The sequence below is a fragment of the Salvelinus sp. IW2-2015 genome, linkage group LG13 (assembly GCF_002910315.2).
Source record: "Salvelinus sp. IW2-2015 linkage group LG13, ASM291031v2, whole genome shotgun sequence".
Taxonomy (NCBI): domain Eukaryota; kingdom Metazoa; phylum Chordata; class Actinopteri; order Salmoniformes; family Salmonidae; genus Salvelinus; species Salvelinus sp. IW2-2015.
In genome coordinates, this window is record NC_036853.1 from 25,980,580 (window position 1) to 25,997,845 (window position 17,266).

Consider the following 17,266-nt stretch of genomic DNA (forward strand, 5'->3'; position numbering starts at 1 on the left):
TATTTCATGATAACCAATTAACAAAATAATAAATAGGTAGCTAGGTAGGTAACGTGAACCGTGGTGTTTTCCGCATTAATGTAAAGATGGCGAGAGTGCTCTATAACTTGCTCATGTTTACAATCGGACTCACGCTGAGGATCCGAGTTTTGGGGTATTGGTCGTTGATATACGGTTATTGTGCCCTTTGCACTGCCGTAGCGCTGCTGAAACTTTGGTGGAACATCATTTTAAGGCCGTCAACAACCTTCCAGTGGGGAATTCGCGAAACACCCCCTGCATGCCTGAACGACACGTCCTTGGGAACGCACTGTTATGTTAGAATAAAGGTAAGGCACCGCAGGTGAAAGGACGCCTATTTGGGATTAGGAAATAGCCTTTTGWGTTCATGAGAGATCTGCATAGGTAATTTTGTATGCGCCTATCTTGCCTGTAGCGTTGAAATCAGAAATAAATCAAAATAGGCCTTCAGGCTACATGCAAATCGTGGGCGCATCTGTTTATTTTTTGGGGCATTTCTGGGAAACGTTATGCAGGTATAAGATGTTCAGTGTAGGTAGGCTACTGTTATTATTGTCTGCGTTCAACTCTGAGGTAGTGCTGGAAAGAGCTCCATAGTAGCAGCAGCAGTTATATTATCCTGTTGTGATTCGTGACAAATATCACGATTTCATGTGAGTACGGAGAATGAAGGTAGGCTAAACTGTAAATTCACCTTTTTATTTATTTATGTATTTATTTATGAAGACAATATCCCTCGTAGGATCCACATAGCATAAAATGCATACTCATAATAAGAATGTGACAGTTCAGCTGTAAGAATAATCTATATTACTTGAAATCCAAAGTAACTGTGGGATTTAACTTTGTCAGTAAGTAGCCTAGCTACATTTTGCCAGAATAAATTTAAGCTGTGTATCTGGGGATATTAGGATACTGTGATGTTGTTAAATCAGAAATGAGATAATGAAAAAATATGGCTTGGTTGTAGAATCAAAGGACCATTTGAGAGTTAGAGTGATGAAGGATGGACCGAGGATCTCGAAAATCTCTGAGCAAGAAAACTTGGATGAACTTAAACTGTTTTTTATTTTCTGGCAATTGTGCTGATATTATGTGCCAAATGTTATGACAACAAATGGCCCATTTGTGAGATTGACTTGATTTCAATAGGCATAGGCTACAGATTAAAATCTGGGTTTATGAATGTAATTACATTTTGCCATGGTTTTCTTGGATAAAGGCAGGTAGCCTATAGCCCCTGATAGGCCTACATCTCAGTCTACAGTAGACTAGACAAGATGTAGGCAAGATGTAAACTGAACGATTTAGCAGCTTGCTTAGTTCAAATTAACAGACTCATTTATTCAACATGAATAGCGAGGTGATTAAGAGGGCTTGTGTTTCACAATAGCCTGCTGGAATAGGCTACTGAGGATGGGGGTCAACATTTCAATCACTAAATTAAATATGCTGTATATGAACTGAATATGCTTGTCAATAACAGCCAGTGTTTATTTTATAGATTTTTTTTTAACCTGTAGCCTAATCTGACTGCTGTTACTGTCAATCTAATGCGTTCCAACAACTGATAGGAAATTGCGATAGAGCTTTGATAATTTCCAATTTAATTTACTTAACATGTCCATTAATAACTGCATAATAACACAAGTGAAAGGATATTTATTACATTGGTTTGCCAGCTCCAGGTAGGATACAGAAGTGGAACAAATTGATTTGCAATGACTCCAGTGATGTTGTCATTTCAACGTATTTATTGTATCAAATGGTAGACTACAACGGCATATAAATGAATAGACTAGTTGATGGCCAACAGAGGCAAATGTATAATTCTTCACATTTAGCCCAATAAAAAGAACCGCGTGAGGGAGTTCCAAAACTTCCATTTCAAATGTCCAAACGGGCAGCCCCCGAGACAAAAGAACTGAGCATGCATAAAGCACTTAGCTTGATACCGTTTTCTTTAAGTAGTCAACATTAGAATGCAGTGTAAACCACATACAAACGTATCTATGTAATGTGATCTAGTGCTTTGTCTCCATTATTTCTTCATGTGCATCCTTTCTAGCGRATCAATATGTTTTATGGGAAATGGGTTGGAAATAGGTGTCTTCATAATGACAATATAAACAGCCTACCTAAAACTGGTAAAAAAGTTGGGAGAAGTGACTCATCCAATAGCTGTACTGCTCTCTTAACACACACAAACACACTCCTTTGACCCTCCCCACCACTCACTGACTCAGCAACAGCCTGCCTCACTGCCTGACAGTCAGCAGCAAGTCACAGTGAAATATATATCATTTTAAGAGAAATCAAATCAAATTTTTTGGGTCACATACACATATTTAGCAGATGTTATTGCGGGTGTAGAGACATGTCATGGTGGCCGTGGGGCAACTTAGAAATAGCCCAAAAACCTGCAACCCATGACAAATACATTTTCACCCACAACATCGTTTTCAAAGTAGCCCAATTTGGCGGGAAAACCATGAACATTGCAACACTGACCACAATGCATTGGCTGGAGGCGGGACTTACAACGAGCAAGTGATAGAGAATGTCTCTGATTGGTTAGAAATGGAAGGGTGATTGACTGAGGAGCTGTTGGGCATTCTAACTAAAGGGACAAACTAGAGATGTATAGAGACTTACCATAACTGACTGCATGGCCGTTTTTAAAGCCGCCCCAAAATGTGTTGTGTAGATTTGCACTCAATATCAAAGGGCAGCAAGGGCAGACAGTCACCCAGAGGGATGACATGAGGACTTGTGGTCATCCTGCGAGGCAGAGATGTAAACCAGACGGGCGACTGGTCCAACAGATGTCCTGTCTCTTAGTGTAGCTGGCTGCCTCGTCACAAAGGTGCTTGATGTCACCAGATCAGGGTGTGTGACATGGCGGGGGCCAGTTTAGGCTGTAAGGCTGTTCTAGAAGATGGGAGCCAACAGGATGCAGTGAAGGCTTCTAAGGCCCCCCAGCAGAGGAGCAGGAGTCATCTTGACCCCCGGCATGGTGTCAGCTGAGGACACCAGGACTGGGGACATCAGGGCTGCAGTGGCAGTGCTCGGCAAGGACCCCTGGACTGGATACTTTAGTGACTGGATCCACAAAGCAGCAATGGGTGGTGGCCACCGGACAGGCCGGACCCAGGCAGAGGGCCCAGGTGAAGGCCCCGGATCAGGAGGTCAGGCTGCAGCAGGAAGACCAGACGAAGACCCCGGGACTGCAGATGGCAAGGTCGCAGGTATCAACGAAGGGTTCAGGACCGGAGACCGCAGGGTTGCAGCAGAGCTCAACGAGAGCCTCCGGACTGAAGACGGCGATCCCGCCCGTCAGCGACAGGAGAGGCCCCCAGGACAGGGGCTGAAGTCGGCTGGATCTCCACAGCAGCAACGGGCGGAGATTTCAGGATAGCAGCCGGCCGGACCCCCACGTCAGCTACAGGGGAGGGCCGCGCGTCAGGAGCTGAGATCAACTGGATCCCCACAGCAGCGATAGGCAGAGATCTCAGGACAGAGAGGGAGAAAAATACCCAAAGGTGGGAGAAGCTGGAACCCTGGTCCAGAAGAAACTGACTGATTGTTGCCCAGAGCTGTTGACTTGGGGCCTGACAGAGCTAGTGATTTGGTGCCTGACTGGGCTACAGACTGTGAGCTATGGAATGTCATATCTATCAGGACAGAACGCTCGGGGCCTACTGGGATAGGAAATTGGGGACCTAAATGTTGATTAAGACAGCCCCCTGCACCTCTCTGATTCGGAGGGGTTGGGTTAAAAATGTGGAAGACCCATTTCGGTTGAATGCATTGTTAGGCAACTGAATAGGTATCCCATTTCCCTAGGTGATCAGGGAACTGAGGGCTAAGATGCTCTGGATCTACTGAGTCTATTGACTGAGGACCTAGTAGGGCAGAGGGTGAGGTGTCTCCTACGACAGGATACTGAACACCTCGGTCTCTCAAGGCAGGAGCTAGAGGAACACAGTTCAGAGGGGCTAGCAAGAACCCCAAGGCTAAGACCGTCAGGGACTGTAAGCATTTCACTGTAAGGTCTACACCTGTTGTATTCAGCGCACGTGACAAATAAACGTAGATTTGACAGCAGACACAGACTGAGCTACTGCAGCAGAGACTGGAGGGGTTCCCAGGGAGGGGCAGGGAGACATCTTTGGACAGCAGCAGGCTGGACGTCGAAGGTAAGACTAGGCAGATCCCACCGGGCAGGGACTGGAAAGGTCTGAGTGGCAGGGCTGGACTTGGCGCCTACAGCACCTGCATGCAGTGCTCCCACATTATGGACCAACTTTCATTCGGAGGTGTCAGATGGAGTAGGAGTAGGCTTCTCCCTCAGGGTGACTCTGGCAGCTCCTCCATACTTTGAGAAGTCTGTAGGTTTTCCTCCTCGACAACAGTCAGGGATGTGAGGATTTATCTTGGGTCCAGAACAGGGGTCGGGCAAAACCTCTGTCATTGGAGACGGCGATGGCACCACTGGGTACCAGTTGAAACTGCGACAGGAGCTGGTGGGACAAGGGGTGCTCCCCCAGGGTGAGCTCGGACAGCTCCTCTGTCCCTGGAGAAGACTAGAACCGCTGGACCTCGTTCTAGTGCTTCTGTTGCATGACAATCTCTGAGATGATGTCATCGACTTCTTGGACAGCTTGGTGGGAGAAGTCCCTGTTCTCCCCCTCTAAGACTTCTTTCAATGGTTAAAGGAGAGAACTGTTGAAGGACTGGCTGAGCCGGTCATGTGACAACTGGCAGTGTCCATCAGGTTCAGGTAAGTACTGGCGACGGGGATCGGGTTTACTGTAGGAACCTTCCATCTTCCTGACTGCTTCAATAAGCTCATCAATCTCGTCACGCTGGCTGGGTAAACGCAGCCAGCGTTGTCACTGGCGGTCCATGCTCTGCTCAACACTAAAACTTGGTGCAACTTGTCTTCTGAGGAGAACTCACAGTGTCCACTTGTCTTCACCGCAACTCACTGGCTGGAAGCGGGACTTACAACGAGCAAGTGACAGAGAATGTCTCTGGTTAGAAAAAGAAGGGTGATTGACTAAGGGGCTGTCGGGCATTCTAACTAAAATGACAAACTAGGGGGGCATGGACACATACCATAACTGACTGCATGACTGTTTTTACAGATACAGTAAACTACAAGAACCAAACAAATGAATTCGCACTTTACTCAATGGTTTGACCATAAAAACAACCTATTCTACAAACCATTAAAACATGAATTTACAATAATTTGAATAAAATTGGCTATAAATGTCATTGACAGATTTCATAATATACAGAATACTTCATACTGGAATGACCAGAAGGCAGGCCAGGGCTGAGTTTATGCGATGGCCCTGCTCTGTCCCTGTTCTCTCCCTGTTTTACAGCGCCATAAAGCACACAGCGATGTTTGAGGATGAGAGTTTTATGTCACAGAGAGTAGACAGTATTTTCGTCCTAAATGACACCATATTCCTTACGTAGTGCACTATATATGGAATAGGGCGAATGCAACTAAGTTGCTCTGGATAACAGCTTCTACTAAATGACTAATTTGGGGCGCAGACAGAGAGCAGACAGTAACAGCCTATGTGATAGAGGGCAGGGAAGTGATGACACAATATTATAGTGTGTCCCTGGTGAATGACTGACTGATCTGTCCTCTGTCTTTATTCTCAGGAGTCTGGTCTGAGGTTTCACTATGTTGCTGCTGGAGAGCGAGGGAAACCACTCATGCTGTTTTTGCATGGCTTCCCAGAGTTCTGGTAAGACTTCTAGACTACACACTGCATCTGCACATTATATACACATATGGGGCCTGTGTCCCAACCAGGACACAGATTAAGCCTAGTCCTGAACTAATAGTCACTTTCAATAGAAATTCTTAATTGTTCTTGTTTTTTTGTCCAGGAATATCTAGTCTTAATATAGACCAAACAATTATATTGGTATTGCCTGTCAAGTGAAGTTTTGTTCTTTTTATTTGTGTTTTTTTATAGTAAGAAAGCATTTTTGAAAGGAGCTCTGTTGTAAACTAACCAACCAGGTCCCCCATGAATCACAGACGCCTTACAGTAGCCCACTGCCTTATCAACCTCATACAACAGTATTCTATCGTGGGTGTCCTATCAAAAACACCTATTTTGACCAATGAGTGAAATAATATGTTATGTAGATACTCCTCTAAGAAAAGCAATGGTCCAAACCACATGTCTCTATCATAATCCGGTCAAAGGTTATTGGAGTTTTTACCCTTGTAGGATGGCCGAGATTAGGGTGACTAAATCAATGGCCAGAGGTGGAGAAACAAGTGGTCAAAAATSTGGAAAATAGCTTTGCGTCAGCTAGYCTGGATGCTGTGTGAGAGACAAACTGACATGCTCACRGTTGAACTCATCTTCTTTCTTCTTGAATCCGGAGGACATAAAACAAGAGGTCAAATGGATATCGATTTTGAGACATGACATGTAGTATTTTCATATTTTAGTATGCGCTTTTTATATTAATGTGAAATTCCTGTTCTTTTTTTMAAGATTTCTGAGAAAAACAAGCATATCTTTGTGAAATGTCAACGGAGCACTGAGCGTACCCAATGCTTTTTATTTTCAAAGCCTTTTATATTTAATTTTGCTCGTGTGATGTTAATTTTGCTTTTTTTGCGACCCGCGGACAGAACTTTGCAGAAGGTGTCAAATCCTCGAAAGTCACTGCGAGAAGCGGTAACGTTAGCGCTCTGTCAAACAGAGCTCGGCGCTTATTATCGGATGTATTATTTAACGAAATCTGACTTTTTTGATATAATGATATGTTACAGAAAGACCCCACTGAACGATTCGGGAACATGAAGAATCATATTTGTCATGGTAAAATTCCATCTGGGCAGAGTGAGTGGACACCCTACTCAATTATGTAACCAACGCTTTGATAATCTCTTCTCTACTGTACATTGCTACTGCATCATAAGAACATATCTTAGTTGAAGTCTTCATACTACAGTATGGCCTGTATGGCTCAGATGGTAGAGCCTGGTGCTTGCACTGGCAGGGTTGTCGGTTCGATTCCCGTGCCACCCAGTCGTAAAATGTATGCACACATGACTGACTGTAAATTGCTTTGGATAAAAGTGTCTGCTAAATGGCATATATGTTATACAGTGAGCTCCAAAAGTATTAGTTGTTTTGGCTCTGTACTCCAGCACTTTGGATTTGAATTGATACAATGACTGAGATTAAAGTGCGGACTGGAAGTTTTAATTTGAGGGTGTTTTCATCCATATCGGGTGAACTGTTTTGAAATTACAGCACTTTTTGTACATAAACCAAAAGTATTGGGACAACTTCATTGATGTTTATTAAAGTAGTCAAAAGTTGAGTATTTGGTCCCAGATTCCAACAGTAGCATGCAATGATTACATCAAGCTTGTGACTACAAAATTTGTTTTGGTTGTTTTTCAGATTATTTTGTGCCCAATAGAAATGAATGGTCAATAATGTATTGTGTAATTTTGTCGTCACTTTTATTGTAAATAACAATAGAATTTGTTTCGAAACACTTCTACATTAATTTGGATGCAACCAAGATTACGGATAGTTCTGAATGAATAGTGAATAATAATGAGTGAGAAAGTTAGACGCACAAATATCATAGCCGCCCCCACAAATGCTAATCTCCCCTGTTATTGTAGTGATAGTGGTGAGAGGTTAGCATGTCTTGGGGATATGATATTTGTGTGTTGAACTTTGTCACTCATCATTATTCACTAAATATCATTCCCCCAAGACATAATAACCTCTCACCATTACCATAACAGGGGAGTTTAGCATTACTAAACCTTTAACCACTTTAATACACAAGTGAATTTGTCCCAATACTTTTGGTCTCCTGAAACAGGGGGGACTATGTACAAAAAGTTCTGTAATTTCTAAAGGGTTCACCCGATTTATGGATGTAAATTAAATTGAATCATTTCCAATCCAAAGTACAGAGCCAAAACAACAAAACATTTGTCACTGTCCCAATACTTTTGGAGCTCACTGTGTATTATTAATGAACGGGTCTTCTTGGGTCTTCTGCCTCACTGCCCATCTACTGTACAGGAATTCATGATGAACTCTGTGTGTATCCCAAATAGCACCCTATTCCGTATTATAGTGCACTACTTTTGACCAGAGCCCTATGGGCACTGGCCTTTTGGGATGCGACCTCTATCTCTGCCTTCCTAGCTGGACAGAAAGACTCTTTTACACTTACAACTTCCCCCTCCCAATTATTTCAGTGTTGAGAAAGTGCTAAACCACAGCTTTCCATATCACTCTGAAGAGAGAGAGGGTTGGGGTGTGGGGGGTTGCTGTTCGAGATGGGGTTATGTGGAGGAACTGGAAGTGCCTGTGTTTATTTTAAACCTCCTCTATATTCTGAGAAGTTGGGTTTCTCTGTTCTCGATGTGTGTCCCAAATGGCACCCTATTACCTAGTGCACTACTTTTGACCAGGGCCCATAGGACTCTGGTCAAAAGTAGTGCACTATATAGGGAATAGGGTGTCACTTGGGACACTYCCCAGCTCTTATCCTGACTCATCAGAACCCCAGTCAGGCCTTGTGGTCCTCCTCTATGGGGCTTTCAGTTCAGAGGAGCCTCGGCCTCCAGTCCACCTCAGACAAGATKTTCAACCAGAGAGCTTTTCCTCTCCGCTGTGATGACTGTGAGGATTAGAATCGGGGGGGGAAAAAACATCTATTATACTAAGGTGACCTTCACTCAGTTTGGAAAGGAAGAAGGGAAACTGAGTGCCAGTAGAAATAATGCAGTTAAGGATATATCAACTTTGTAGGTGTATTCAAAAGAGAAACACGGTTTATCTGTGAGTCGTTTTTCAACTGTGTGCGCTCTACTGAATGCCGTCTTTTGATTGCAGTAGTGAAGATAGGGTTTAGTTATGAAATACTGTCCTGTGTGTGACTTTCCCGTGTCATTAAGACAAAGATGGTTCTTGTCTTAATGTCTCTCTCTGTCTCTTTCAACCTCTCTCTCGCTCTCTCTTCCGGGATGTCTGTCCATCTGCCTCCAGGTTTTCCTGGCGACACCAGCTGCGTGAGTTTAAGAGTGAATTCCGCGTGGTGGCCGTTGACATGAGAGGCTACGGGGAGTCTGACTTGCCGTCATCCACAGAGAGCTACCGCTTTGACTACCTGGTCACCGACGTCAAGGACATTGTGGAATACCTAGGTAAGAGAGGAGAGTGGACGAACACATCTTATATAAATCTTTTCATTCGTTTAATTAGTTTATACACAAAAACATAAGAAGACAGGTGTATGTTGTATATATGATGGAAGATYAAACAAAACATGCCCAATCTGATTCAGGGATGAACACTTTAGGGACCATGACTACCCGTATTATGAAACATCACTCCATGGGGACAAAGCGAGAGGGTGACACGGCCTGGTGTCCTGAGCTGAGTCAAAGTTTCTCATTGTAGCTATACTGTGTGGATTGGACAGCCTGTGAAAACCCCGTGGGCCCACAACACAGCAGGCCATGACAGGCTTCCTCTGACTCATGTTGACTGACTATGGGTAGTCGTGCTGATACAGAACGCGCGCACACACACACATACACACTACAGACCTGGCAGCACGGAGCACACTAACTCTGTGAAACAGGAAGCTTTCATAGACCTGGGGGCCTCTATGTAAGACCAGTGTCCCTCACCTTGTGTCAGGCTGATATTTCAAATAGCAGTACAACTGACAATATTATTTGCTTTACATGGAAAATAATGTCAATTTTTACAACAAACAAGATGAGCTATGGTCACAGTATATTATATTCATCATGCAAGACTCCTGCCCAAAAAATAATCTGTCGGACTTGCACACCAGACTGGCTCAGTTGTTTCCAATAACCTTCCTAAGAAGATGACTAATACGCTGAATAATCAGGCATCACGTTGTTTTCACTGTACACTGCAGGACGATTGTTCTTCTTCAGGAGGTATATCTTGGCAAGAAGGCTCGGCTGATGGAAGGCCAGTGAAATGGTGCTGGACACGCGCACTCAGACTCTCCTCCATCTCTCCTCAGGTTACAACAGATGTTACCTGGTCGGCCATGATTGGGGAGGAACCATCGCTTGGCTGTTCGCCATCCACTACCCTGAGATGGTGACCAAGCTCATCGTCCTAAACTGCCCCCATCCCTCTGTCTTCACCGGTAGGTCCTAAACTGCCCCCCGTCCCTCTGTGTTCACCGGTAGGTCCTAAACTGCCCCCCGTCCCTCTGTGTTCACTGATAGGTCATCAAACTGCCCCCATCTATCTGTCTTCACTGGTAGGTCATTGTCCGTGCAGGCCCAGCCAATAAGTGACATATGCAGCCACTTAGGGCCCCGCAGCTGCTAGGAAGCCCTCGACCCCAAAAAAAGACCTGGTTAGGGTACCTCTGCATTCACTGGTACGGGACCGAACTACCCCCACCCCTCTGTATGCACTAGTATGTCATCACAATCCAAACTCATCGTCCTAAACTGCCCCAATCCCTCTGTAATTACTGGTACGTCCTACCATCCCTCTGTGTTCAAGTTGAAGTTTCAACTTTAGTGCCCCAGAGGGAAATTMGTTTTGCAGCAATAGTCAAACATAAAAGACATAACAAAATACATTGACAAATGACATGGACTACATAGGTYAATACATAGGTGGGTACACTGAATGCAATAGACTGAATACACTAATGACTAGTCCCTGACCACGTCATTGTCCTGAACTGCCCTCATCCCTCACTGATACGTCATCACCAACCACCATCCTTAGATAAACAACAGATGAAACGACCTACTGTATGTCACTAGTACAATTACTAGTTCAATATGGATGGAGAGAAACCTCTTCCTCCTCGTGCTAATTAGAGAAAATATGTTTGGCTCTGGGGTTATTACCATGATTACCATCTTTAATTATAAGGTGTTATAACCTCGAAGTGTTTACTCCATTCATCTAGTAGCTCCTCAGTCTCCTTCCTTAAGGGGGAGATGGAGGAGGTAATTATAGAGTAATGCTTTAACATGTAGTTGGAGCAGCTGGGCTGGAGGAYAGGACATGGGTGAAGAGGATACAGTGCATTCGGAAAGTATACAGACGCCTTGACCTTTTKCACATTTTCTTACGCTACAGCCTTTTACTCTAAAATTGATTAAAWAGTGTTTTTCCTCATCAATCTACACACAATACCCCATTATGACAAAGCAAAAACAGGTTTGTATACATTTTTGCATATGTATTAAAAATTGAAATATTACATTTGCATAAGTATTCAAACCCTTTCCTCAGTACTTTGTTGAAGCACCTTTGGCAGKGATTACAGCTTTGAGTCTTCTTTGGTATTACACTACAAGCTTGGCACACCTGTATTTGGGGGAGTTTCTTCCATTCTTCTCTGCAGATGCTCTCAAGCTCTGTCAGGTTGTATGGGGAGCGTCGATGCACAGCTATTTGTAGGTATTTCCAGAGATCGGGTTCAAGTCTGGGCACTGGCTGGGCCACTGAAGGACATTCAGAGACTTGTCCCGAAGCCACTCCTGCATTGTCTTGGCTGTGTGCTTAGGGTCGTTGTCCTGTTGGAAGGTGAGCCTTCGCCTCAGTCAGGTCCTGAGTGCTCTGGAGCAGGTTTTCGTCACGGATCTCTGTACTTTTCTCCGTTCATCTTTCCCTCAATCCTGACTAGTCTCCCAGTCCCTGCCGCTGAAAAACATCCCCACAACATGATGCTGCCACCAACAAATCAAATCAAATTTTATTGGTCACATATACATATTTTGATGTTATTGCAGGTGTAGCGAAATGCTTGTGTTTCTAGCTTCAATAGTGCAGTTATATCTAACAATTCACAACAATACAATACAACATGCTTCACCGTAGGTATGACGCCAGGTTTCCTCCAGACGTGACGCTTGGCATTCAGGCCAAAGAGTTTAATCTTTGTTTCATCAGACCAGGGAATCTTGGCAAACTCCAAGCGGGCTGTCATGTGCCTTTTATTGAGGAGTGGCTTCCGTCTGGCCACTCTACCATAAAGACCTGATTGGTAGAGTGTTGCATAGATGGTTGTCCTTCTGAAAGGTTCTCCCATCTCCACAGAGGAACTCGAGCTCTGTCAGWGTGACCATCGGGTTCTTGGTCACCGACCTGACCAAGGCCCTTCTCCCCCGATTGCTCAGTTTGGTCTAGGAAGAGTCTTGGTGGTTCCAAACTTCTTCCATTTAAGAATGAGGGAGGCCACTGTGTTCTTGGACCTTCAATGCTGCAGAAATGTTTTGGTAACCTTCCCCAGATCTGTGCCTCAACACAATCCTGTCTCAGAACTGTACGGACAATTACTTCGACATCATGGCTTGGTTTTTGCTCTGACATGCACTGTCGACTGTGTTACCTTATATAGACAGGTGTTTTTTTCAAATCATGTTCAATCAATTGAATTTACCACAAGTGGACTCCAATCAAGTTGTAGAAACATCTCAAGGATGATCAATGGAAACAGGATGCACCTGAACTCAATTTTGAGTCTCATAGCAAAGGGTCTGAATACTTATGTAAATAATGTATTTTTGTTTTTAGCAAAAAAAACATTTTAAAACTGTTTCGCTTTGTCATTATGGGGTATTGTGTGTAGATGAGGGGGGAAAGTATTTAATCCATTTTGGAGTAAGGTTGTAAAGCAACAAAATGTGGAAAAAGTCAAGGGATCTGAATACTTTCCGAATGCATTGCACTGTAGAGTGGAGGTTACTGACCGACAGCCCATCCACAGCCCTTCTCTGTCCCTTGCAAATGCACCGTGCTGCATTTGTGTCTTGCCTAAATTACACACTTGCAAGGTGCAAACGTCCATACTTGCATGCCATAGATGCCAAAACCATTGCTTCATTCTAAGTGTTATGCAAGTGTTTATTTTGGAAGTCCTTACTCTTGATTTCTTCTCATCCTCTTTTTTTGATGTTGCATTCTTTCCCTTCTCTTCTATTCTTCTCTCCTGTTCTCCTCTCTCCCTCTCCTCTTTCTACCTCTATTCTCTCCATCTCTCTTCTCTACGCTCCGCTCCGCTCTCCTCCATGTTTCCAGATTATGCCCTACGTCATCCCAGCCAGCTGCTCAAATCCAGCTACTTCTTCTTCTTCCAGCTGCCTCGCTTCCCAGAGCTCATGCTCTCAATCAATGATTTTAAGGTGAAGTTGTGTGTGTGTGTGTGTGTGTGTGTGTGTGCGTTGAGGGGTAATGGCTGTTTCTCAAGGAGTCTGTGTATGGCAACAATTTATGAATTGTAAGTATGATATCATTGTAAATGGAGCAAAAAACATTTGCTACAATTGTTTTTTGTTATTAGCGAAAACACGATTGTTCTTCCTGGTAGCTATCATTAATAGACATGTCTAACAATTATTGACTGTGCAACATAGAAGGTGATCAAATTGATCAGGCCTAAAAAATAAATAAATCATGCATTCCCATTTTTACTTTGTTCCAAATTATAGGTAGAGTAACAGCAGTAAATCATTGTGTTGTGCCTAAGTCCTTCTCAGTTGAGTGTAGGTCATCTCGCAGTAGTCAACACAACAACCATCCCATTTATAGTAACTCTGATCGTCTGATCCTTATTACTGTGACGGTTAAATAAGGGACCTTGTCTGTGAGTGCCATCCAGATCAAATCACACCTTGAGCGCATCCACACACACACACACACACACACACACACACACACACACACACAACACACACAACACACAACACAACACACACACACACACACACACACACACACACACAGTTACTCACCCACCTAGTGTGTCTTTCTGTCCCCTCTGTATTATAGGCGCTGAAGGGCCTGTTCACCAGCCGTAGTACAGGGATTGGGAGGAAGGGTCGGTGGCTCACTGCAGAGGACATGGAGGCCTATCTCTACGCTTTCTCCCAGCCAGGGGCCCTGACCGGGGCCCTCAACTACTACAGGAATGTCTTCAGGTGAGGAAGATTATGAAATGATTCATTAGTGAGCTCTGTATTAGGATGTCTCCTGTGGGCATCCATACTTCTGTAGGACATGCACAAAGTGAACATGTCGAAGCTGACCATTGTTGTTGTGCCTCTTCATTTTACCACAAGCGCCCTCTAAAAATGTAAATCATTACTGCCCTCTTGTGTTGGAAATTATGTTATCTGATACAATAGTATTGTACTTTCAACGAGTTCCTCTTGTGGAAACTCAGTGGTCTATATAATAAGTCCKCTCACTTGCCAGTGGTACAGCAGTCTGGGAATCAGATGCATGATGAGAAAAAAAATGGTCTTTGGAATAATGTATTCTGTTTTTTGGTTTGTTTGTTTGTTTTCTATTTGTCTTTGACTCATTACAAGAGTCAACTTGTCAATGTAATTTCTCTCTTGCTCTATCTCTCGCACACAAACACACACACTGTCTTGTATAACTAACCCTATGGGGATACACAATTCAGTCCCATTCAAAATCCTAGTTTCCCTAACCCTTACTTTAACCCTAACTTTAACCTTAACCCCAAAACCTAACATTAACCCTAAACCTAACCCTAACTCCTAACCCTATACCTAATACTAACCTTAACCGTAAACCCCCTAGAAATAGCATTTGACCTTGTGGGGACTTTTTTTCGTTTACTATTCTTGTGGGGACTTCTTGTCCACAAAAGTATAGTTAAACACAAACACACCACACTGACCCATACAAACACGCACAACATCAGAGAGTGCATGTTTTTGACATGGGAACTCAACGTGCATGACTGACTTCACCATCTGCTCTCCTTCCTTAAAGCAGCCAGTCAGTGTCTCTCAAAACAGAACAGAATATTTTGTTCTGCTCGGAAATTTTATAATAAGGATGTCACTGACTTATTATTAATTAGTTTGAGAAATGTGCTCTATAAATAAATTAATCAATTAGCCTCTCCAGAGATTACAACATAGGTTACAAGCACGTACACTACCGTTCAAAAGTTTGGGGTCACTTAGAAATGTCCTTGTTTTTGAAAGAAAAGCAAATGTTTTGTCCATTTTTAAAATAACATAAAATTGATCAGAAATACAGTGTAGACATTTTTTATGTTGTAAATGACTATTGTAGCTGGAAARGGCTGATTTTTAATGGAATATCTACATAGGGGTACAGATGCCCATTATCATCAACCATCAGCCGTTTCCAGCTACAGGAGTCATTTACAACATTAACAATGTCTACACGTTATTTCTAATCAATTTGATGTTATTTTAATGGACAAAATATGTGKTTTTCWTTCAAAAWACAGTACATTTCTAAGTGACCCCAAACTTTTGAACGTATGTAGTGTATGTTTAAAACATGAAAATATAGTACTGTGGGCTAGGCCTACATCACGTGATTAAAGGTCCGCGTTGAACCAGTTTTCTGGTTCTCAGATGCTTTTCAGTTTATTTARAGTTTATTTCCTGAATTTACTTAAATGGAATTGACCTCAACCCATATAAGGTCTCTTGTTAATACTCTCCACAGCTCCCTCCCACTGAGCCAGAATGATGTCAAGTCTCCAGTGTTGTTGTTGTGGGGTGAGAGGGATGCCTTCCTGGAGCAGGAGATGGCTGAGGCGTGCAGGGTCTACATCCGGAACCACTTCCGACTCAACATCATCTCTGGAGCCAGCCACTGGCTACAGCAGGACCAGCCTGACATCGTCAACACACTCATTTGGACCTTCCTCAAAGAGGGAGAGGGGCGCAAAATGCACAGGAACTGAATCTAGCTAGAGATGCGTCCCAAATGGCACTCTATTGCCTTTATAGTGCACTACTTTTGACCAGGGCCTGGGTCAAAAGTAGTGCACTATATAGGGGAATAGGGTGCCATTTGGGATGTAATCCTAGAACGAGGTCTCCTCCCTCTCTCCGTCACTCCCTCCCACCCTCTGTCCCCACCAGCCACTCCTAACACTGGAAGCCTAGAATATGCCTGTGAAAAACCAACCAACATAACGATAATGCAATCATTCTTTAAATCTTTACACATTTCAGATATTTTTTAAGATGTCAAAAGTGAAAGAGGAAAAAAAGCACATTTTATTGAGAGGACACTGAGTAGTAGAGTAGTATGTTTGACGTATATTAAATACTTTTCTGCACATGACATCCGCCTTAAAGTTTGTAGGTTACAACATTACAAATGTGTGGCAAAATCTCCGTGTGAGTTTATATTGTGTGGTGCCTTTTAATGTAATGTTGTATAATGTTTTGCAGCATTGTAAAGTTGTGCCATGTCTTCTGAGATTGAGTTGTGGCGTTTGTCTGCTGTATGTGTCACTGGATTGCTCCTCTCACAATCCTTTGGGGTCCCTCTTGTCCCACACCTTGTTTTCATCCCAAATGGCACCTTATTCCCTATTTAGTGCACACTTTTACAGGGAACAGGGTGTCATTTGGGACGAAGACCCTCTCTATCAGGTAGTGTTGTCTTACTGAAGATATTGTTATTTTTGTTAAAAAAATACTGTTTGTTCAGTTATTTGAGATTGTTGTTCATTATGAGATTCCTGTATAGAACAACAGTGACGGTTAAATATTGTACACTTTTTTTTTTGTATCTATTCCTATCTCTGAAATCCACTGAGCCACATCTGCACCATTTTGTTTTTTTAAGCAGCAAATAAACTATCATGTGAAGCCTGGGGAGCCATTGTCAATCTTTTCAACTGACAGTCCTGACCTACAGATTTACAAATGGACAGATACAACCTGTCCTAATTTGCATGCCTGCTGTCATGCTATGTCATTATACTAGAACAGTGGTTCCCAAAATGTTATAGTCCCGTACCCCTTCAAACATTCAACCTCCAGCTGCGTACCCCCTCTAGCACCAGGGTCAACGCACTCTCAAATGTTTTTTGCCATCATTGTAAGACTGCCACACACACACTATATGATACATTTATTAAACACAAGAATGAGCATGAGTTTTTGTCACTCGTGAAAAGTGGCAAAGAGCTCCAGGTCACAAATAATAATAGAATAATAATCAATAATTTTGCTCTTATTTAACCATCTTACATATACAACTTTATTTGTTCATTGAAAATTGTGAATCACAATTTTATTTGGCGTACCCACGACGGCATTGGGAATACCTGTACTCGAACATGATTATAGTTATGGAGCATAGCTTGGTTCATGCCACGTTCAAAA

At 43.1% G+C, this 17,266-nt stretch overlaps 1 protein-coding gene across 1 annotated transcript; it reads left to right on the plus strand.

Annotated features, from left to right (window-relative positions):
• On the plus strand, window positions 1–15,908 carry LOC111971457 (epoxide hydrolase 4-like). Its single transcript, XM_023998241.3, has 7 exons — window positions 1–329; window positions 5,710–5,795; window positions 9,099–9,256; window positions 10,117–10,245; window positions 13,149–13,252; window positions 13,899–14,047; window positions 15,588–15,908. The coding sequence occupies exons 1-7, from the start codon at window positions 87–89 to the stop codon at window positions 15,826–15,828; spliced, it is 1,110 nt and encodes a 369-aa protein (XP_023854009.1). The 5' UTR covers window positions 1–86; the 3' UTR covers window positions 15,829–15,908.
• The last annotated feature ends 1,358 nt before the right edge of the window (window positions 15,909–17,266 follow it).